This window comes from Taurulus bubalis (genome assembly GCF_910589615.1).
Source record: "Taurulus bubalis genome assembly, chromosome: 2".
In the NCBI taxonomy this organism is placed as follows: Eukaryota; Metazoa; Chordata; class Actinopteri; order Perciformes; family Cottidae; genus Taurulus; species Taurulus bubalis.
In genome coordinates this window covers 13,952,447-13,974,804 of record NC_136590.1, presented here as the reverse complement: position 1 = coordinate 13,974,804, position 22,358 = coordinate 13,952,447, and the positions used below count along the sequence as shown (strand labels likewise).

The 22,358-nt window shown below is 42.5% G+C and overlaps 1 protein-coding gene across 1 annotated transcript; it reads left to right on the top strand.

The window, feature by feature from the left end:
* Nucleotides 1-668: 668 nt before the first annotated feature.
* On the top strand, nucleotides 669-21,897 carry rab11fip3 (RAB11 family interacting protein 3 (class II); the record flags this gene model as incomplete). Its single annotated transcript, XM_079237730.1, has 15 exons — nucleotides 669-807; nucleotides 949-1,100; nucleotides 7,195-7,288; nucleotides 10,360-10,436; nucleotides 13,125-13,297; nucleotides 16,338-16,538; nucleotides 18,453-18,590; nucleotides 19,567-19,602; nucleotides 19,739-19,832; nucleotides 20,038-20,282; nucleotides 20,741-20,822; nucleotides 20,925-21,062; nucleotides 21,225-21,380; nucleotides 21,523-21,663; nucleotides 21,784-21,897. 15 exons carry the CDS (start codon nucleotides 669-671, stop codon nucleotides 21,895-21,897), a joined length of 1,980 nt encoding a protein of 659 aa, XP_079093856.1.
* Between the last annotated feature and the right edge of the window lie 461 nt (nucleotides 21,898-22,358).

Below are 22,358 nucleotides of genomic sequence, written 5' to 3'. Positions count from 1 at the left end.
GGGATCCATTTTTGTTGGTAGACCTACTCTCAGATGGATTCTCTTGTTTCCCCCCAGAGTCCTGGGGTGAGTTGAACCCACAGGGTGTCAGTGAGGAGCTGGTAGACCTGTCACAAGAGGAGGAGGGGGAGGGTGCAGGCAGGGAGACTTTGTCACTTGAAACCAGAGACAAATGTTTATTCCCTGATCAAGTGACTGATCTGCCTCTAACCTGGAGCTCTACCTTGCAAGGTTTACCTGAGAACTGCCTCCCACCAAACAAAGTCCACAAACCACCGGAGCGCGTGGAAGGATCTGTGCCTTTGTTGGATTTAGAGGTTCCAGATTGTGACAGCAGTCTGAGCCTGCGTCCTGCCAGTCCTACCGCTGTTATCTGCACAGGTGTGCCATTAGATTTATCAACAGAGGAGTCGGGGGTGGAACTTGCAGGAGCTACTGTAAATAGAAGTGTGACTTCAGAGCAACAAGGTGAGAGTGACTCATTTGCTCTGCGTTTGTCAGCTGAACCTTTATCAGCTGAACCGTCATCACTGACAGTGCCTCTGGCTGAAGATGTCTTCATCCAGGAGGGTGATTGCACCACTGAGACTTTGTCTGTGGAAAATGAGTCCACGGATTTGATGGGGGACAATATTTGTTCTGAATCCAAAAATCAAGGGAATCAGGCAATGGCGTTGGATCTGGGCTTGACTGCGGACGAGGTCCATGACGAGGAAACTTGGGACGTGAAACCTCGGGTGGGTGTCCAGAATGGACGTGTTCCCGATCCAACAGCCGAACAGAGGGAAGAGGAGAGGTTGCCGGACAGTAACCAGCTCGGAGGAACAGATTGTCATGAAGTGGCTTCTTTTGATTTTTCAGTTCAGGATTTACACACAACTTCTCCTGAGGCTGGATGGACTAGTGAGCAAACTGTGGAGACAATTTCTATCTCTAAGATGGTGGTAGATGACTCACTGCCAATGGTCCCAGCTGTGAATACGAGGGAGGAAGACGTATCCCCACTAAAAGCTGTGTTCGATGCTTTAGACCAAGATGGAGATGGCTTTGTCCGTATTGAGGAGTTTATGGAGTTTGCTGCCGCCTATGGGGCCGATCAGGTGAGATGCTTTATTTTTCTGTTGATATCCTTGTTTTGAGCTCGCTGCTACTGGGTAATGCATGCAGAGTGACGCTCTGTGTAAAACCATACAAAGCTCGATACACATAAATGATTTATAATAGATTTTTCTGCTGGACCTCGGAGAGCTTCTTGCAAAAAGCCTGCTTGATTCAATGAAGTGAAATCCATCCGGGCGATGTCCCTTTTACTATCAGCTTTTCAAGTTGTTTAGGATCTTAATCTATTTGCAAGTCACTTTTAAAAAAAGTAAAGTGAGTCAATGTGGTACAATTCAGATGTATCTTGTATGTATGTTGTTTCGAAAACAGGGCCCTGATTATGAGTTTAAATGTTTTAATGAACTCCATCGATTTTATGTTGCAGAGGTAGTAACACACAATAAAGCAGCTCCTAATGTTCAATGTTATCAATTTGGCTAATGCGCCTGCATATTATTAAAACCATGCCTGGATTAGTTGGTCTGCTATATTTGGTGAGTGTCCAAGAGTCAGGATTTAGGTTTTCATCGAGATAAATCTGTCAAGCATATTGGCTGTAATGAATTCTCTCCGGCCCGGCTCTCCTCCATATGTCAAAAGAAAAACACTCTGTCACATTTGCATATCCTGCAGTTTGGGGATACTCTCTGGATACTCTCTGGAGAAATCACTCCACCCATGACCCTCCCCCATTTCAAAGCCCTTTAGTGAAATAGTTTCACCTTTTTTACTTGAAACACAATAGACAACTAACTAACAACTCCACAAACTGAAATGTACTAAATTATTAGATTATTAGATAATTGATAGTCTTACTTAGTTAATCAGCTTTTCTTTATATCAGCAGCAAAAGGGAAGATCGGCTGTTTGCTTCATTAGAATGTGTCATTATTTAATCAATGTTAGCTATTTAGTCAAAGTTATTAACTAAACTGTTTTACTCAGATCCTTTGAGGCTCAGGTGTTGGTCTAGTCTTCAACCGACAGTTTAATTCACATTATACACGGGTTTCACATGCCCCAGAGTAAAAATGACGTAAGTTTCTCTTCCTGTCAGACGTGCTTGTCTGTATGCCTCTCTAACTGTTTACAAGAATCAGACTGCGCTTCAGCAAGTGATCGCACCATTTGCAAATAACAGTAAAAGGGTGGATGCAAACAATGATGTAACCTAACCGGTCGCTGAAGTAAACAGAACTGTCAAGTGTGCCCTGATGAACAGGTCTGAAATATCTTTTTTAACTTATTTATTGATCTATATTTCTTCATGACGCCAGAACACTAATCTAGTGCCACTTGCAGTATTGATAATCCATTTTAAAATGTGTCCCTTTTTAGTTTTTATACATTGATTTTTAGACATGGGGCTGATTCAGGCAACTTTTTTTTTAAAGAATACATCAACCAGCTTTGTTTAAACTCTTTTTGATGTGCTTTGAACAAGGCCTTTGGGTGAGGATGTTCAGTTGTTGGTACTACACACACACACACACACACACAGAGTGGGACGCTGGCTCACTAATGCTTTTTAATCCCTTTTCTCCCAGTTCAAAGCACCTCTGGTGCCACTGACCCGTCCGGTGTCTAGCCGTACGTATCTGTGGCTCCCCAGGCCCGGAATTGTGAAGGATGAAGAGTAAAATGTATTTTCCTGAGTCAGAGGGAGTCCATGGTTTGGGTGCCGTCCACCAACGGCACATGACCCTGTTTTAGGGATAGAGGATCAGAGCTGTTTGTCATGTTAGTTTAATGTAAATCATTTTCACCTGTTGTTTTGCTTGGCAGTGCTAAAGGTGAGCATTTACATGACACTAGGAGTTGATTTTATCGCATGGGTGTGATCTGTTTTACTGTTACTCCATATGTTTTGGTTTCTTCTGGAAGCAGTTTCCTTTGGATCTTTGTTTCTTCAAGGTTTTTCCGCAGACTGCTAACCAGATTGTGCAGATTGATTACCTGTGTGCTTTTTTTCTTCTTCTTGCTATCGAATATCTGGTTTGCAAGAGCTATGTTGTGCTCTTGCAGGAAGCTCCTCTCAGATTTCCCTCCTTTCGTGATCAGAGAGAGAGAGAGAGAGAGAGACGGAGGCTTTGGCATGTTTGCCTTTCTCATTTACAATAAATAAGCATGCAGGAGACAGACTTATCTTCGGAATTTGTGGAATGTTATATAATGCATGTAGCCTTTCCGTGGATTTGGCATTCATTAGCTGAACTCAAGGACCAGTGGGAAAGTCAGGTCTGATCCAACAAGGCCGACATGCAGCCAAAGTCAGATTGCTGATTGTTTCTTTGCTGAGGTAGCAAATGGTTCACTCTTCTCGTATCAGTGTGCTTCTCATATTTGAATAAGCTTTGTCCTGATATGTCCTTGTAATTCAGTTCTCTGGAAGTAAAAGTGGTTTGAATAACTTCCCTGCCTGTAGATTAGAGAAATATACTATGGACCATGGTGGTAAAGCAAGTATTTTAGCAGTGTGGTTGAGAAAACCACAAGGTAGTAGGTCATACAAGTTCATAGGAACAACCATAAATAATACTTTAAAACAATAAGAATGTTAAATTGCCAGTAGGGATGTAAGCCAAGGGGAAGTCTTTTTAGTGGTTACACTCAGCGTGTTACAGGGACTTTATTTTAACACAAAACTGTCTAAAAGAGGCGTTCTTCAGAAAGATTTTGTATTTATATTGACATCGTCATAGTTTAGTTGAGGGCTAGGAGCAGGCCTTGCATGTTTATTAGTGTGCACCACTTTAAATATGCCCGGCACAGCAGGAAGGTTCATGAGGTATTTGCATGTGTTCGGCTGGTGCTTGTATGCGAAGCATGCAAATGTTTTCTCCAGAATTATTCCAGAGTATGGTAGTGACCAAGTGCATACAAAGTGCATCATTGTGGTTTGAATATGAGCATTATGTAATGAGGAAATAAGGTCTGTTGTATATCAACTTTTAATCACATTTCAACAGCAATCATGCAAAAGACTTCTTTCTCAGCAGACCCATTTTTACATTATTGACAACTATTGGAATAAGCTTGATTTGAAGCCTGTAGATGTCAAGTCAGTGGCATGAAAACATCTGATTTACTGTAGTTTTAGTGTCTGGAAGGAAAGACATTGTCCTCAAACGTTAAATGTCCGACAGGCATGTGCCCAATCTTCGAATTCTGTTATTGAAAAGATCATTCTAACCAGCACTCATTGGTTTCGCTCACTGGTTTTGACCCTAATTCTGCACAAAAGCCATATTGAACTGCATTGTGGTCGTGTCTCTCTTGTCAGTCGACACTCCCAACCCCACTTTGGCCAGCCTCCCTCCCCATCACCCGCTGCTTTTATGTACTGCCCCTCTAATCCACAATGGAATGTCCCATGGCCTGAAACGTCCCCTCTCTTGAATTCACTTTTCTGTGGATGTGTGTTAATGTTTCATATCCTAAGATCATTCTGCCTTTTTTTTTAATCATCTACTACCAACCCACTAGGCTTATGATCATGGTTATCAGAGGTTGGTTTCGGAACTATTGTGAAATCCCCTCCAGGAAAAACTCTCACCAAAGGGTATTCTTCTCCATGGGGTTATGCACAACAGCAGTCTGTGTGGAGGCGGTCAGGCGTGCCCCGGCACTGATTAGACACAAATAGAGGAAACAGAAAAACCACACAGTGCCTTCACTGCTCCGCAAAGCAGCGGCGCCGACAGAGTTTCCTTTGAGTTTAGTTTTTTATCTGCCTTCACACTCTCTCAGGGCTGTGCTTGTTAGCTATAACCATGCACATTATTCCATAATACATTATCTATATAACACTGTGTATTGCATCAAAACAACAAAAAGACAAGGTGACAAACAAATATGAAGTATTTAAATCAAAACTTATTCACAAAGTAGCATGATACAATTGTTTTAAGAAGTACATGTTTAGCTTGCCAAAACTTCATGCCAGTAAACTCTGTAATTATATAGCATGTTGCGAGAAACATACAAGAAAACCAAAGTGGCAGTCAGACAGCAGGTCAAATATACATAGTAACAATCAAAAAACAAGAGACCATAGATTGATAATGCAGTGCAGTTGCAACACAAAAACATTACATTCATTAAGTAAAACTGGGGGGCAGTTAAACAGCTGTGGAGAAGCTTCTTCAGGGTCTGGGGGCCAAAATACAACCGGACTGAATTCACACTCACCTCTAGCTTTTAGGTTAGACCTAGGAATAGCCGACAGGCTCTGCTCGCAAGACCTGAGGGGCCTGGCACTGCTGAACAGGCTTAACAAGTCTGATGTAGGCCATGGATTGCTTCCACATCATAGTAGTGCTCTGGCTGCCTGTCAGTGGCTCATCCAGCCTGTTAAATCCTATGTTACCATAGTATGCTGCTCTACTTACTGCAGACACAAGAACTAATAATAATTCACTGGTTATTATAGACGTTATGTAAAACAGTCATCAGGACCTCATGATTCATCTCCCAATCACATACGTGTTCTGAAAATCTTCACGGAATATTATTTTCGGTGAGCTGTGATACTCCATTGTGAAACGGAAAACTAAAAGCTATATTCCAACGCCCACCACTAAACCTCAGCCAAGTCAAGTTTCACAAGTTAAAACACTTCAACCTACGGTATGAAGCAAATCTACTGTATGGAAAGGTTGAGCATATCAGCGATGGCAGTCGGATGAGCCCTGAAGCCACATGCTAAACGTATCATTGCAGTGTGAGCCACCACTACGTTAGATCAGCCCTCCTCTCTTCTAAGTACAGCTGTGCTTAATTCACCAAACACAGATCATAAATCACGGCGTTTGTTTGAGTCAGTTTATTAGGAGTTTCAGCCTCCTCCTGAGTCACAGATCAGCATTGCTAAGCAGATCATCTTGTTTTTATGTGTAACTGATAACAAAAAAGTTTTGAAGACAGAAGCCACACACAGGATGGAAGTCTCGGTGAAACGACCACGTTCACATCGTGCGCTTGCTTTCTCGAGGATTAAAGTGAGCTGAAACCACAGAAACCTCGCCCGACATACATTCGGGCTCCTTCCCAGCTAATTCTGTCAGGGACTGCACGCCTTAAATTTGACTGTAATAATAGGTTAGTGTAATGCTGGGAAGAAGCTTGAGAGATGACATTTGGCTTGGTCTATTAATTATGGAAGTAGATCGAGATCGCTCGGCGCCATCAATAATTTCTGCTGGCGCATATTTAGTAGGTTATGTCTTTGGGAACCAGATAACTAAATAGTGAGCATTGAATGGGGCAATATGCCAAGGAAGTTGTACAGGTGATGGGTCGGGTCAGATTAGATTTAATTTCGCTTACACTGCAAGTCAATTTTAACTCTAAGGGAAATGTTGATCTATGGTTGTTTATGTTTTTTATGCTGCGATGTCCTGTAGTTACTGAAGTGCACATCCGCCTGTTGCCAGGTTACTGACTGTAGGAATATACAGTATACATAATGAACTTATGTAACCCATCTAGCAGCTGAGTGCAGCAAAGTTTCTGTGCATGAAAGACGATATTGCTTCATTTATATGTGGATTTAAGATTATAAAATGATGTAACATGAATGTAACGTTCTACTTGTAACGCATCTAATTATTCCACAACTGTCTGCAACTGTAAAACCTTCAACAATATTTTTATTTCTTCTTTTTTTATTGTCATACGCAAAGAGAATAAAAGCTGTAGCCTTTGCACACTTTTAAACTCATGATTGCCCTGAATCCAATAAAGCCAGAAACACTTGTGTCTGCAAAAGATGGTTTTCTTCAGGAGGTCAGAAGTTGTTTTTATTGACCGTTGGAGTTCACATAATTCTGCAATAAAACTGTCATGACAAGAAAGAGTTCTTAGTAGTTTTACGTTGCTTATGTTCAGCTCAAATACTGACTGAATGTGTTTTTCCATTGAAGTCAGTATGTAAACATTGCAGTAAAGTAGTCCCCACCCCCCTACTCAGTTTATGACATAATCTTGAAGCATCTAGGCAGAGCCAATGATACTGTTATGGAAGAGGGATTTTCTTTTGTTGCTGTGGGGAAATTCAAGTCTTGAATGTTGTGTTTTACTTTTGTCTTTCAGGTAAAGGATCTGACCAAGTTTTTGGATCCCAGTGGACTGGGAGTGATCAGCTTTGAAGACTTCCACCGAGGAATCTCTGCAATCAGCAATGGAGGTCAGTCAAGAGATGCACTTTTCAACACTCCTCTATCCAAGACCTGCCATGTCATGTAGTAAGTGACAAGTGGTACATTGTTATGGACTCAATTGGCTTGTTAAGACTCTGGTGGTTCTATATTCAATGATCTGTGAAACCTACCTAGTAAATATATTGTGACATACATTTGATTTTTTTACTAACCTGCTGATAACACAATTCTGCTGTAAAAACAACAACAACAACCTCAGCAGCAAACGCTTGCACTTACATTAAGTCTCCAGCATCTGGCTTCATCTCTCTGCATTCCCCATGGCGCCAAATATTGTTGTCAACACAGTATGTTCACACCCATCACTCAGCTGACGTGAGGGATTTTAAAAGGAAAGGCAGAAGACTGACCCAAATTCTTTCTAACTGGACTCAAACTGCTGTTATTCTGTCTTTAATCACTTTACTGCCCTCCTGTTCCACTTTACAAGCTTTAAAAGAAATGCTGTCTGTAAGGACTCATGTACTGTATTTTCCTCCTAAAATAGAAATATTTTATAAGCCTGTCTTGCCAGTTATGTCTCCAGGTCACCTCAGCAGTAAATCTAATCTCATTTAACTCTTGACTTTAAATTTCAACTGCGTTTAGTGATCGTACATGATGGATTCGGCACCTCAAAGGGACATCATTACAAAGAGTTTTGGCCCCATCCGCAGTTGACACAATGCACAGGTTGTGGTGACGTCACCGCAATAGTGCACCGCTTGCCTCCATCCACCCAGCCTATTGATTGGAAGCACTATTCCCACTCTTTCTGGGTTGCACAGCTCCGGTTACTTTCTCCATGAATAAGTCATGCACTGGAAAGCATGAGATACACAGACACATGGGCTTATTGGCCAGGTTTCAGAGCGGGAGTGGCAAAGAGATGGGGTTCAGGCAGAGAGTCCTATTCACCTAAATAATTTACTGTCCTCTCTCTGTGCCCTGGCCTCTCTGTTTCACCCTGTTCACGAGTTGCAATGCTGTGTTGTTTAGTCCGATTAAACAGACCTGCCTGTTTTGGCATATATTAACAAAACACAAGCTGTGCTTATACATCTCCAAAAACATAGACAATCTGAAATATTGGCCTAAATAAGACGATAGATGACGGTCTGTCATGTATGAATTGTGGTCATGTGTCGTTTAAGTTGTTTTGGTGGCTTGTTTGGCGAACTTGCATATCGTGTAACCACGATGTGATGAGTCAGAATCCAGCCTGGGATCATTGTCCCATGTTCCCGTCACTCACTGTCCCGCCTTTTCTGCCTTTTTCTTCCGTGTTTTCCGGTGTATTCAGCAATGTGGAGAGTGAATCAGATAGGTTTTGCTGGGAGACTGTTTCCCATTAGTGTGTGAAGAACCGACCTGTAACTTCCCAGGTCATTCACACGATGCTGACAGAATTCCACTATGCTTGTAAAGGTGGAATGCAGTGGAGAGACGCTTTATTTATTTTGTTGCGTTTTTTTTAAAAGATCCTTGACCTGTTCTCGACCAATGTTTCTCCACCACCCATCCTTTAATCAGAGCACACAAACCTACTCTTCCAGCAACCTGTTGTCTAGTTTCAATTTAAACTTAATTGCACTCCACCTTCTTTTTAATTTGATTTTCTGCGCCACAATAAAGACAGGCCCGCGGGCCATGGAAATGCCTTGCCCCCTGTAGTGGCTGTGGCATGTCTGGAGCAACAAAAGTTGCTTTAGAAAAAATCTCAGTTATTTTGACCCCACGCCAGAAAACTGCAGGTGTGTTTGGTCAAACAGAAGCCAGCTTCCCATTCAGTGCAGACTCATTTCACTTTAACAGCATACAATGTGTATGAGTCTCGAAGAGCAACGGGTTACATAAGACAAGGGGGCACAGACCCTTTGGTCTACTGGCAGCCTTTGAAAACACTGTTTGTTCTCTTCTCTCAGCGGGGTGCGATCCACAGCTCTGTTTACTAGATACAGGAGCCACAGTGGCTCCATCTTGTCTGTCTCAGGTTACATCGCTTGTCTGCAGGTTCTCTCAACAGAGGCCTGTGTTGACACTTTTGAATTGGATATGGGTTGCTTCTTGTCCTTTTTTATTGTTTTATTTTGCCCATACACCTATTACATGACATTCTACAGCCCTTGATACGCGAGTGTAAAAGTTACATAATGTTTACGGTCACGTCCGGCTTAGTTTGCTGACTGTAAATATGCCAGAGTAGGGCCGTTTGGACTCGCACTCTAAAATGTGCTGATTGCGTATTTGAACAAACACATTACAGGCAGAAATATCAGTTTGTCAAATACAGATATTTACTATCAACCGGTAAAGAGTGGAGTTACAGTTATCCCTTTGCAAAACAAAGAGAAATGGAGATACTGTATGTTTTTATTGTCCTCATTTCATGATTAAGCGTAAACTTGTGTTAATTTAGATTAGAAAGTCATAATAAAGAAACACATTGTAATCTATTATTAGATTAATGTGGAAAACATTTGTGATAATGCAATTAGATTAAACGGTATATTAGTATTATACTGTATGAGATGTGTCAGGTAATTCTGACATTACATTCACAGGCCTACAGTCGCAGGCACCTTCGGATGAAGATATATATGGAGTTGCCTTGGTCACTTCATAGATCTGGGCAGACATTTAGATTTAACCAGAGAGTGAGGCATGAACAAAAGCAATATCCAAAATCGCTGTGTCATTATCATTTTGTGTGCTCCATAAAAAATGGTGACATGCTTCTGAAAATTGTTATTGTGAACTGTTTCATAATACAAAAAGCCCAATTCATGATTTTCTTTTTTGTCAATTTTTTTTTAAAAAGGTTAATGAATCATAGTAACGGTGGGTTTGCAGTCTTTTAGTAGTAGCATGATACTTTTGATCAACTCCATCCATAATCTGCTGTGACACCTTGTTTCTTCATAATGGCGGTTCGTTTGCACATTGGTCATTGGTACTACAGACACCAGTCTTGTGTTTGTTGAGCCTCCTTTGCTGTTTGACTTTATCTGTTTATTCTGCGCACATTAAACCCGCCTTCTTCCCCTCATATGTCCAGGTCCAGAGCCACCGCTCTACAGTGTGAACTACAGTCCAGGCGATGGAGCTGTGGGCTGTCCCGAGGAGTACGATGAGGTGAGGCGCTGCGCAAGAGGCTTAGCCTCTCTAGTTGTGTATGTCGTCCAGTTGTGCGCTATGTTCCCGTTGGTGCACACAGCAGCACAGTGTGAAGGACACATGCTGAACTCCCTGTGCACTCTCACTCTTCCCACTGTAATTCTCTGAGTGGCTTGCATAGCTATCATTACCTCTGTGAATGTTCCACAGGCTGAACACCCTGGTTTGGCTGACACTAAATAGCATCTGGCTGGCGAGACCTTCGAGTATTCTTTGACAAATATTGAATTAGCTGGAATGTGCCAGAGTTTTTTCTTGCGAGCGGACTCGTGTTTTTACAGTTGTGGTTAACATATCTGGGATTCCTGTTTCTTCTTGTGCACAGAACGTGTATATTTAACCATCATTGTTGCTGTGCTCCACAAAATGTAAATGTTTCTGCTATTGTGTGCACTTTGAGCATTGCAGGGCTACGACTGTTGTTTTAGTGGTTATACATTGCACAGCATCGGCTCCCTCTCTTGGTTTGGGTTAGAAGTGCAGGCCTGTGTACCAAAGTCAAGAGTACAAAGGAGTTCCCTCCACTTCGATCCACATCGTGGGCTTCATGAGTTGATGATTTCATGATGAAATCAGGCATTTGTCTGAAAAACTTTGGTAGAACAAACAATGCATCCTTGTGGATTTTGTGTTGAGCTTAGTAAATTGAATATAAGAGACACTCACAGAGTGCCTAATGTGTTGTACAGTCTCATTGGATTTAATGACTGCTCCAAGGCTCCAGAACACAATGAAGAAAATGGGAGACCGTTCATCTATTTAAATGGATAGAGTACCACCAAGTTGATCGTGGAATCAAGATAATTTGAGTTACAGTAAATGTTAAATGATCCTTTATAGAAAATTGTATGTGTTCTCAATAGTAAACTGAGAAATAGAGCTTTCTCTCCTGTGTTTATAATAGTTCCCGAATGATGCGTGTCTCAGGGTTAGTTTTTTCCATTGAGGTCTAATTGTCAATGTTATATTTAGTTATATATGTTCATTTGATAAACTCCTTATATTTTATTCCAATGTCACAAATTGGAATGAAAATGGCCACTAACAATGTGTACGGTCCAGTTAAAGTTTCTTTGCTGTTTACTGGAACCCATAAGTGGCGATTTGGGGAAGTTTGTGTTTATGTTTGAAGTAGACGCCACACCTGTATCCAGGGCCTTGTTTTTCCCCCGAGTTTCTGGCAGAAATGGGTTCCTCTCTCTCAATGGCTGTGCTGTTCTTGCCCTGTTTGCTTTCATAACAGGCAAGGAAAGGCTGTCCAGCTCAGGCCTGGTATAAGAGAAAAGCAACGCCCCATCCACCCCACTTTTCCTTTACTAAATATTTTCTGTCGTTGCTAAATTTCACACTTCCATCTCACATTTGGATTCTTAAATAGAACCATATAACAACCGTAATCGTCAACAGTAATATGAGTTATGCACCGACTCTGCCTGTCGGAGCCTTATAGCTTGACAGCATGTTCGTTTTCTATTGGCACACAGTCAGACAGTTATAACTTTGGTTGTTGTGATGTATAGCCCTCATTCACTTGGCAGTCTGCAACACCAAGAACTTGGCTTAATGATTTTAAACGGTCACACTTGAGCCAGGAAAGGGAAGCTCCCAGGAGACAGGAAAGATTAAATAGTTTTTCGGGTGATCGTGTGGCGTTTGAACGCGGGCCTGCATTACAGCTGACTTCTGCTACTCTTTGGACTTTGTCTCAGTCTCCTCCCCTCTGACCACCCAGTGGAGCTGAACGAGGTGTCACAGTATTTTCCTTTTTTTTCAAATGTACTCTCTCTCACTCTCTGTTCAAGTGAAGGTCAGCACGCATTTGTAGTTATTAGCTCTCATGGCAGGTTGCTCCCTGTCAGTGAGACGGGGCAGAGAGAATGGTTCTGGGCATGGTGTGTAGCCCTCTGGGCCCGGTTTCTCCTCTTGACGCTGCATTTATAATGGTACGTTACACTTTCCAACATGACTCACCTGTCTTGCCTTCAAATTTCTTCACAGCTCTGATAATGTGTTTAATGTGTTTTGCTAATAGATTCAGTTGTTCTCTTTTGGCATGCCTTTTGTTGAGCATTTGGTATTTGTTGCTCGGAAAGCCTCAACTAATCTCATTTTGTTTGAACTTGTTGCTTCGAGGTGTCGCTGCAGCAGGTTTTGCTTGGAACAGCCATCTGAATCACAGCAGACTGTCTCTGAAGTCTGTTTATGCTCTGGGATTTGTTTGGTCGTTGCCATGATTGGTGTCTGTGACTACTGGCTAGACCTAAAGATTCAAAATAGCCCATCTTTGAAATAGCTGGGTTTTTTTTTCATGCTGTTTGATCAACCTGCAGGTGGGCTCGCTGCCTTTTTTGCCTCACATCAATAAATAAATGATCTTGATTTGAAATACACCTTGTGGCTTTTTAGAACCAGAGCCAGCAGTGATCACAATGCATAGTTTTATCATTACAATGATGGGAAGCGCTTGATAAGCACGACTTGATTGTCTGTGCAGTATTGCTTCAGTGGAGCGAAGTTTTCTCCGGCCATGTTATTATTTTAATCAGAAAGTACAGTATGGACTCTATTTATGTTCATGTCCTGTGTTCACTGCTTGATGGGCAAACTGTGATGTGTTTGTTCTTCAATCTGTTTTTGTTACTGCAGCAAAATGAGGTGACGGACAGTGCGTACCTGGGCTCCGAGAGCACGTACAGTGAGTGCGAGACCTTCACCGATGAGGACACGGGGGCCCTCGTACCCCCCGAGATGCATGAGGAAGTGGAGACGGACAGCGGCATTGAAGCCACACTGCACGACCCTGAAGATGGCGGAAATAGGTCGGTATAAACTTTTCAATGTGCACAATATCCCAATGCACAAAGTTACGTTTGGCCAATATGCTCATAGTTCCTGGATTCCTATTAATCTGTTTTAATTGATCTAATGTTCATGGGTTACGTTTGCTTTAGAGCGGAGTATTTTACTCTTTATATATAATACATTTGTGCACTGAAAGGTCCCCAGTTATCCAAGCCCCCATCAACACCAGCACTGCCCAAGCAAGTCAAAATAGAAAAGGCTATATGCTCTTGACTGACTACTGCTGCATTCTGAATATTTTGCAAATGGGCTGATGTTAAGAATTTCTCCTACTGACACACAGCTGTCAGTCTGTGTCACAAGTTTTTTGAAAATTAGTTGCCATTATTATGACTTTGGTATTGAGTCTTTCATCAATTCAATTCTACCTTATTTACCTTTTTTTCTTTTTCTCAATGATTTTGAATTTCATATATGGTCCTAAATGATCAGGTCTGACTTTTTTTTTTTTTTGCAATGCAACCTCAATCTGAACAGTCAGATTGGAATTCATGGGACTTTTAGCTCCCTCTGGTCTATCTCGTCATTCATCACAATTGTGCACCGGCAGGAGTCATCGATCTAATGACTCGCGTTCATCACAATCCCACCACTCTTGGCTCCGACTCTGCATCCACAAAAACACATTCATCCAGAAGTAGAAGTCATTGCTCCACAAAAAGCAATCATTTCTTTCTCCTCATCCTCGTCATCATCTGCTCACACATCTGCTGGCTTCCACTGCACTTACAGATGAAAACTCAAACGCTGACTTCAGTGGCCTCCTTGTTTTCTTCCATACGACGATTTATAATCGCGACCAGTTCACTACTGGAAACTGATATTGGCTACATTTGGATAATAATAATGAGAACAGCACAAACAGTCCTCTCTTATTGTCTAGGACAGGTAGTTTCTTGAGATGAGGTCTGTATGCCTGTGCATGCATGTTCTCGTAGATAAAGTACTCGGAGCAAACACAAGGGAGGAAGTGCAGAGAAGTGAGGCCCTATCTGCTGACGCTGTGACCCGTCTGTCCGGCTTGGTGACTGCTTGGTGTGTTTGGGCTTCCTATTCCATGATTGAGGCTTGAATTCCAGGAAATGCTCAGTTAGCTTTTTTTCTTTTTTTTCTGTGACGTGGGCTAATCTCATTCTCTCCCCTACACTTATTCATACCGTTGCCCTGCTGAATCCACTGCTGACGGAAATAACAACCCACTATGACCTTTTTATATTCAGTTTATCTGTAATTTGGAGACTCATCACTAACTCACCCCCCTGTTAATGGAGATAAGCTTTTATGAAAAATAATGCCAAAACCTTAAAGGGGTCTTCCAACTCACAAACAAATTAGCTACTGACAGATTTTCCATGATAACTATGAGTAAATGCAACAAAAAGGTCAATAAGTAAACAGAGGTGTTGCCATGCGCTGGCCCAGCTAACTTTAGCCATATTCAGGGTAGGAGTATATGCACTGGACTGGGGATTAAGAGTCTAACAGGATTAGCCTCCCCCACCCTCCTCTGTCCTACCCGTGTCCCCACACACATTTGGCCCTTGGACGGTCAGCAGGACTGTCTGCTGGCTGTTGCTTAGCCTCAAATCTGATTAACCCACTCGCAGTCCACCCCTTCTTGGACAGCCTCAGATCTTTTGGGTGGCACAGACGATGCAACATCAGTCATGTGGCACTGATTGGCAGCTCGTTAGCAACACGGACTTTGCCGTTTTAAAAAGCAGACCCTTTTGTTCTCTCCAAATTGGAGAGTTGTGGTTTTGTTTTAAATCAGTGAAACCTGTGAAACTTCAGAATTCCACTCTGGTTGTCTGGTGTTGTGACTCCAGTTGCTCCACGGCTTTCACGCCAGGGCAGTGGAGGGCATTCAAAGATGCGTTCTCTCTCTTCGCCGTCCCTCTGTGTGGGGGACCTCAATATGGGGCCAAGTAGTAAGAGCCTGAGTAAAGGGTAAGTGACTCCAACATTGGTTGTTTATTATTACCAGTTGAGCCATTGCTGCAGCTGAAATTGCATTGTTGTCTGTTAATAGAGACAGAAAATGATGACAAATAGGCGTTTGTAGCCTCTTTTTTTATTTTTATTATTGTGTACCAGTACAAGATTTTAGATTTTCACTCTATAAATCAAGGTGAGGCCTCAGCTATGAGTCGGACCGAAGAATGTAATTTGTCTTGTAAACAAGCAAAATGGGGTTTGTCATTGTGTGCTGAGAAGGCAAGTTTTTCTGCTGATTTAGACATCCTCGTCCTGTGTGTGTGCCTCAGACGTTGGACAACAGGATATGCCAGCTTTCCAGCTTTCCTGTGAAATGAGTATCAAAGACTTTATTTAAAGAATCTTCGCAGCAGCGACTTTTCCGATCCACCCTGTGGCGTTCGGTTCAGTTGTATAAAATAACCAATTCTGAAAGTCATAGTCACGGCCCTTTCTGTCAGCACAGTGAAGAACATCTTTTACGCTTGACCCACATAAAACTATCATTGTATTCCTCTCACATGTGCCCCATCGTGGTTTAGTATTACCAGCGAGGCCCAAAGCATTTTGTTTCAGCCAAAGCAGACTTTGGGATTAATGTGAATTAACAGATTACCTTTTGAAGACAAGTGATCGTCGAACTTGACCAGTTGCCCTCTTCGTGGGGGAAGATTAATTGTACGTGTTTGGGATTTACTGCAGGCCCTAGTCATGCAGGCTTCTGGGTCCAAAACACCAACAACTTGTTATCCAGACAATATTGCAGCCAAGTACCATGCATGTCTATTTTCTTTGAATGAAGTCAAAAAGATGTTGCCTTGTTTGGTTTGGCTGACATTGTGGTTTTGTAAATGGATGGTTATGTGGCTGTTTATACCCAGGCAGATCTCCATTTTTATCCTGTCTAAACTTGACACATTTCCCTCTATTTTGGGCTCAGATCTTAAGTTAACTACTATGTTGTTGTATTCACAAGTGAGCACACACACTACCACTAATCTAATCTTATGTGCCCCTCAGGTTTTCCCTGAACTCTGAGCTACATAACCACTCGCTGGTGACGGTCATCGGTGGAGAGGAAGAGCACTTTGAGGACTTTGGGGAAAGTAACACTTCGGAGTTGCTACTGGAGAGCAGCGTGGAGGAAACCGGGGGGGAGGGCGACTCCCCTCTCGTGGAGCCGCCTGAGCAAATCAATGGCTCTTCACTGCTCTCTCCCAGGTATGAGCTTGTCTTCGCTACACAACTAAACCAGAGTACCTCTGACAAACACAGGTTTACACTTTCCACATGTTGAACGCTAATGTTGCGAGTCATTTTGTCTGAATATTATTCAAACAATGTGGATATCATTATAACGTTCACCAGACTTTCTTTTTATCAAGCCCTCCTGATAAGAGTGATACATTCTCAGCTGTGCTGTCCAGGTTTTAATGCCCCATAGCAAAATGTTTCTCTTTCAACAAAGACACTGAGGTCAAACGATGATAAGAGCTATCTGGAGACGCCCTTTCCACCCTTATCTGCCTCTTTTTCTTGCGAAGGGCGAATATAAATGAAGTGTATACAAAGTCCACTCCATCAGTCTTACTCGCACTGTTGCAAAATTATTGGAAATGTGGATATTGGGCTAAAACTGTGCCTCCTTTCATCTGCCCTTGTGTGATCCTGAGTAGTCTGAGTAAATGTTTTGTCCTCACGAAGTAAGTTAAGTCTTAAGTGTGGTGCCTGTTGCCAAGCCTTCTGGGACAGACAGAAGGTGGACGTTTAGGTGCACTGATTGCAGACGCAGTATATAACAAGCTTTGCCTCTGTACTGCAGTCGTAAGACACAGGTAGACTTTTAACAGAGTGACATGAAAATACAGACAAATGTCTACACAGGCATACGCTCTTCTCTCTATGGCACGACTCATTTGTTTTGTTGCCTTTTCCCAGTCCTCTTTTCCCTCCCTCCTCCCTCCTCTGTTTTCATCAGAGACCAAAAGCCGGATAATGCGTAATTCCCAGTTGGTTGATATTTCTGGGATTTACCTTGCCAGGAAGCTCTTAACTAACTGCCCTGTTTTTGTAGCCCATTGACTGTACGGGAAAATATTTTTTTAGGGGGGCGGAGGGGATCGGTTTGATAGATTTTTTTGGGATACCACAAAGTAAAAAAGGATGTACAAAATACAAATATAGGTTGATTATGAATATCCTGAAATGATAGTTGAGAATCACAAATAATAAATCAATGAAATTCAGTCAGTGCATTACATGCAGTATGTGAAAGATTACATGCCTTACAAGTTGGAGGTGGTGAGGCCAAAATAAATCATACCCAAAAAAAATATTTCTGCATCCCACAAACTTCGCCCACTCGGACTGAATGCGTCACTGTGTTTTGAGCCAATCATGCTTATTGTTGGCGCATGTAGAAGTGCTGCCTACACACACCCCCACATGTATCTATCTACATATTACAGCTCTTTGACTACACGTACACACTCAGTCTGTTCTTCAGAAACACACAGCGCTCTAAGCCTTAGTTAACAATCTCATCCTTCACGCTGTAAATGTTTCAGTGCAACATCATCAGATGACCATCAAGTGACACTCACTCAAAGTCTGCCACACCATGTTTCTGCCTACGTAAACAGGAACCTGTGCCAGAGTGTTGCATAATTCAGACCCGACTCGCTCCCTGAATGAACAACAGCTGGTAGAGGTGACGCGAGGAGAGAGTACAGACTCCAAACAATGGAATGATCAGCTCTGTGGTCCATTTGTTTGCTGGAGAACTTATGTGGTTTAGATTTTTGTTGTACTTAATTGCAACCATTCTGTAGGTTTTCTAAGCTCACAGCAAAGGTGGAGTAACAATGAATAGACAACAATGTTTGGCAGCAGGGAAAGAAAATCTCATCAGCTCTGAAGAGAGATCAACGGAATGTTACGTCTCCTCACAAAGCCACACACACTGCCGTCTCTCTCACGCCTCCCTCCCGCTGTGTTCCTCCCACTTTACTCATCTGTGGATCTCACTAACACCTCCTGCACCCCCAGAGGTATTCCTGTCCCACCTCAGTGCCCCCCTTCTTGTCTGTCACTCACCACTTCCTCCTCCTCTTCCTCCCTGTTTCCTCTTTCCAGTGGACCTGCTCCTCTCCCTGACCGTTTTCAGAGCTTCCTCAGGGAGGAGGCGCTGGACTTTTTCTGTAGCCAGTGTCACAAACAAATAAGTCGTCTCGAGGACCTCTCCACACGCCTCAATTTCCTAGAGATGACTAGGTAACGCGTCATTCACAGCCTCACTGTGTGAATGTGTTTGCAGTGCTGATTAGATGCAGTGCTATGCATGTTCTCATCGCGTGCGCATGCTGTGTTTTACTGGCATGGTGTGTGTTAAAGGTTATACTCTCACACATTCATTATGGTTTATTTGGTGGGTGTGTTTTAAGCCCACTGTTCCCAATCCTCTCTTTTTGTGTGTGAGTTGCAGTGTGTTAATGTTTCACATTTAGTATTTATTGATTGGAAAACTCACTGAAAGTAGTTCAGTGGCTACCATGTACTTTTTAGATGGCGGTAGCCAGCTTCTTTTCATTGTTACTATCTGTACACATTATGATTTGTCACTCAAGCATAATAACCATGTTGCTCATCTGAAAATAAGCTTAATACATTGATTGTAGAAATATAGAATAATAACCCCAGGTATCACAGGTGAGTGGTGTCCAGTGTTTTCTGCTCTCCGTGTCATTTCGCCCATGCTTCATTTGTGTTGTTGCAGAATGACTGCTGGTCCTGAAGTAAAGCTTTTCAAAGAGACTGCTTTTATCGGAAAAAACTTGCTGATCCAGGATTACTGACCAGTAGCTCTATTACAGAAACGTAGTAATACTGAAACCCTATTTGATCTGTTCAGCAAATTAATTTGCAATAAGGTATGCTTCTGAGCTTTAGAATTAACTTTCAGGAATTCTATAAAACTCCTATTTTAGGTTTTATTTAAAGTTTCTGTAATACTGTCGCAAGCAAAATGTATCCTCAATCAGCACTTGTCAGACTCTGTTAATACACACTGCTGTGTTTGTGTGAGATTGTTGTGATGTGTGATTATCTTGTTGCTTTCGTTTTAACTAAACTCTGCCAGCAGAGAGAGGGACGGGGGTTGGATAGGACGAATACCAGGAGTTGGTGTCTCTTTCCTTTATCCCTTTTCTCTTCCTGACCATTTTTCCTGTTGTTTTGTCCCCCCATCCAGTTCTGGCAAGAGGTTGTCCAGCAAGAAAGTAGCACGGTAAGCCAAACAGTTACTCTGGTTTCAGTATGTTTATATTTCTACTATAATTGTTGAAGATCATTATTACAAAGTCAGTAGTTTTTCAAATGTGTACTGGCTCCAGGGATTGATGTTTTTTCCTCTCCATGTGCAGACATCTTCTCCAGAACAGCTCAATGACTCTGGACACCATGAGCGACTTGACGCGGGACATCCTGGAGCTCGCTGACAACGACATCACAGACAAGGTAAGCGCTCATCACGGAGGTTAACTGATGAATCTTTTTCAGTTAACTATACTTGTGAGCTGCCACCGTTTTCACCTGTTACATTAGTTGTTAAAGGAAGAAGCATTTAAAAATGGCAGTTAAACAGATACATTAATATTGTTAATGCATTATAGTTGAGTGCTCTTACAATACATTTTGATGTAAAAACCTGCACTTTTCCCAGGTGCTCCTCCTTGAGCGGCGAGTGGCGGAGCTGGAAAAGGAGTCGGAGTTATCTGGGGAGCAGCATACACGGCTGCGCCAGGAGAACCTTCACCTGGTGCACCGGGCCAATGCCTTGGAGGAGCAGCTGAAGGAGACGGAGCTCCAGGCCGACGAGCAACTGCAGCAAGAGACCCGTCGTCACAAGGAGGCCCTGATCAAGCTGGAGAGGGAGAGGGGGCTGGAGCTGGAAAACCTGCAGGCCAGGTGAGCAGAAGAGAAAAGACTGGTCGTGTTTAGAATATCATTGGCTAAATATATTTATTTACTGGAGAACAGGACCATTTTTCCTGTATAAAGGTTGCACATGCTACCTGCTTGTAAACACAGGTATGTACCTGTGTGTATTATGTTGATCAATAAACAAAACAAAAAATCTAATTGCCACCAGCAATTTAGATGTTTTTGATATTGTGACCAATTTAACTGGATCTTTACAACAGTGGTCAATACCCTGAGAAGTTTGAACTTTTTGTTTATTTAAAAAAAAAAAATCATGTGTTCATTGTGACACCAGTGGCTCTACACTGCCACCCTCTGGCACTAATCTGCCACTGAATGTAAGCTGTTTCCCTGTGGAATCGTTTACTCTCAACATGCAGTGTCAGTTGTCACTTTGTGGCTGTAATGCAGGTTTCTGACGTTGATCTGTGTTTGTTTCTCAGGCTGCAGCAGCTGGACGAGGAGAACTGTGAGCTGAGGTCATGTGTTCCTTGTCTTCGAGCAAACATCGAGAGACTAGAGGAGGTGAGAGCAACAATATCCCATCTATTGGTTTGTTTTTCCTTCGTTGTCCCATTTCTTACCAGTCTTAACACTCCTCTCAATCTTTTTTTTTTAATCGTCCAGGAGAAGAGGAAGCTGCAGGATGAGACGGAGGCCATGTGTGACAAATTGCAAGAGGAGACGGAGTCCCGCAGGAAGATGGCTGACAAGCTGAGCCATGAGCGCCACCAGAGCCAGAAAGAAAAAGAGTGCACGCAGGAGGTGGGACTGGTTTCTCTATGTACAAAATAAACCGCACTCTGTGTACAAAATATTACAACACAGCGTAGACTTTGACAACATCATTGGCATCCTACAAATAACCTTATGTTGCAAGATTCCTAATAATTTATAACTGGTGTCTCTTGATTTATTTCGCCTCAGCTCATTGAGGACTTGCGTAAACAGCTCGAGCACCTACAGCTCTACAAGCTGGAGGCTGAAGCAAAGAGAGGGCGTACACCTGGCGCGGGGCTGCAGGAATATCAGACACGAACCCGCGAAGCCGAGCTGGAGCAAGAGATCAAACGACTCAAACAGGTAGCGCGCACATTCTGAGCATGCTCAACTTCCTTCCATGTTTACCCATTCTATCACTCTAACCAGACTGTCTAGAAATGGACGAAGGATTTAGGATCAGGTCTGTTTTTGTGATGTGTTACATTTGACTTTAACTCTCCAGGACAACCGCTGCCTGAAAGAGCAGAACGACGAGTTGAACGGCCAGATCATCAACCTGAGCATCCAGGGAGCCAAGAACTTGATGTCGGCCTCCTTCTCCGACTCCCTGGCAGCTGAGATCAACAATGTGTCTCGTGTAGAGGTAGGTTTTAGTTTTTTTTTGTGAATTCACCTTTTTATTTTGAATTCAAGCACAGGTTGTCCCATGACTATGTTATTATCACTTTTAACTCCACTGTCTGTTCTGTTCCTCTGTTTTTAGTTGATGGGGACTGTCCACAAACAGGAAGAGATCAACTACAGACTCCAGGACTACATTGACAAGATCATCGTGGCCATCATGGAGTGCAACCCCTCCATCCTGGAGGTCAAATAGACACCATGCAGCCAGATGGCCCACAGCACACAGTGACTCCTCAGGCTGTTAAAAATATCGGAGACTTGGCTAAAAGACAACTACCAGGAGAGGATGTGAAAAATCATTTTGGTAGGAAAAACAACAACGCACTCAACTCATCCAGCTTCCCCCCAAAAAGAAGGATTTTACATTTTGAAGAAGTCAATGGCTGTCAGTTAAAATAAGCAATTTTTTTGTTAGATATCCCTTGAGTTTGTGCTTATTTGTGAGTGTATGTGTCAACTCTCCCGAATACACTTGGGTTCTGGTGACCTCCATGTATTTGGCTTGAGGGACCTGAGTCTCCCTTGTTGAGTGTGTGACTGTATTAATGTGTGCAAGAGGTCAGTATCCTAAATGGTAAAAAAAATATATATATATATATTCCTGTCCTTTTCCCAAAAAACAAAGTGTCAATGTTTGATTGAGCTAAAAATACA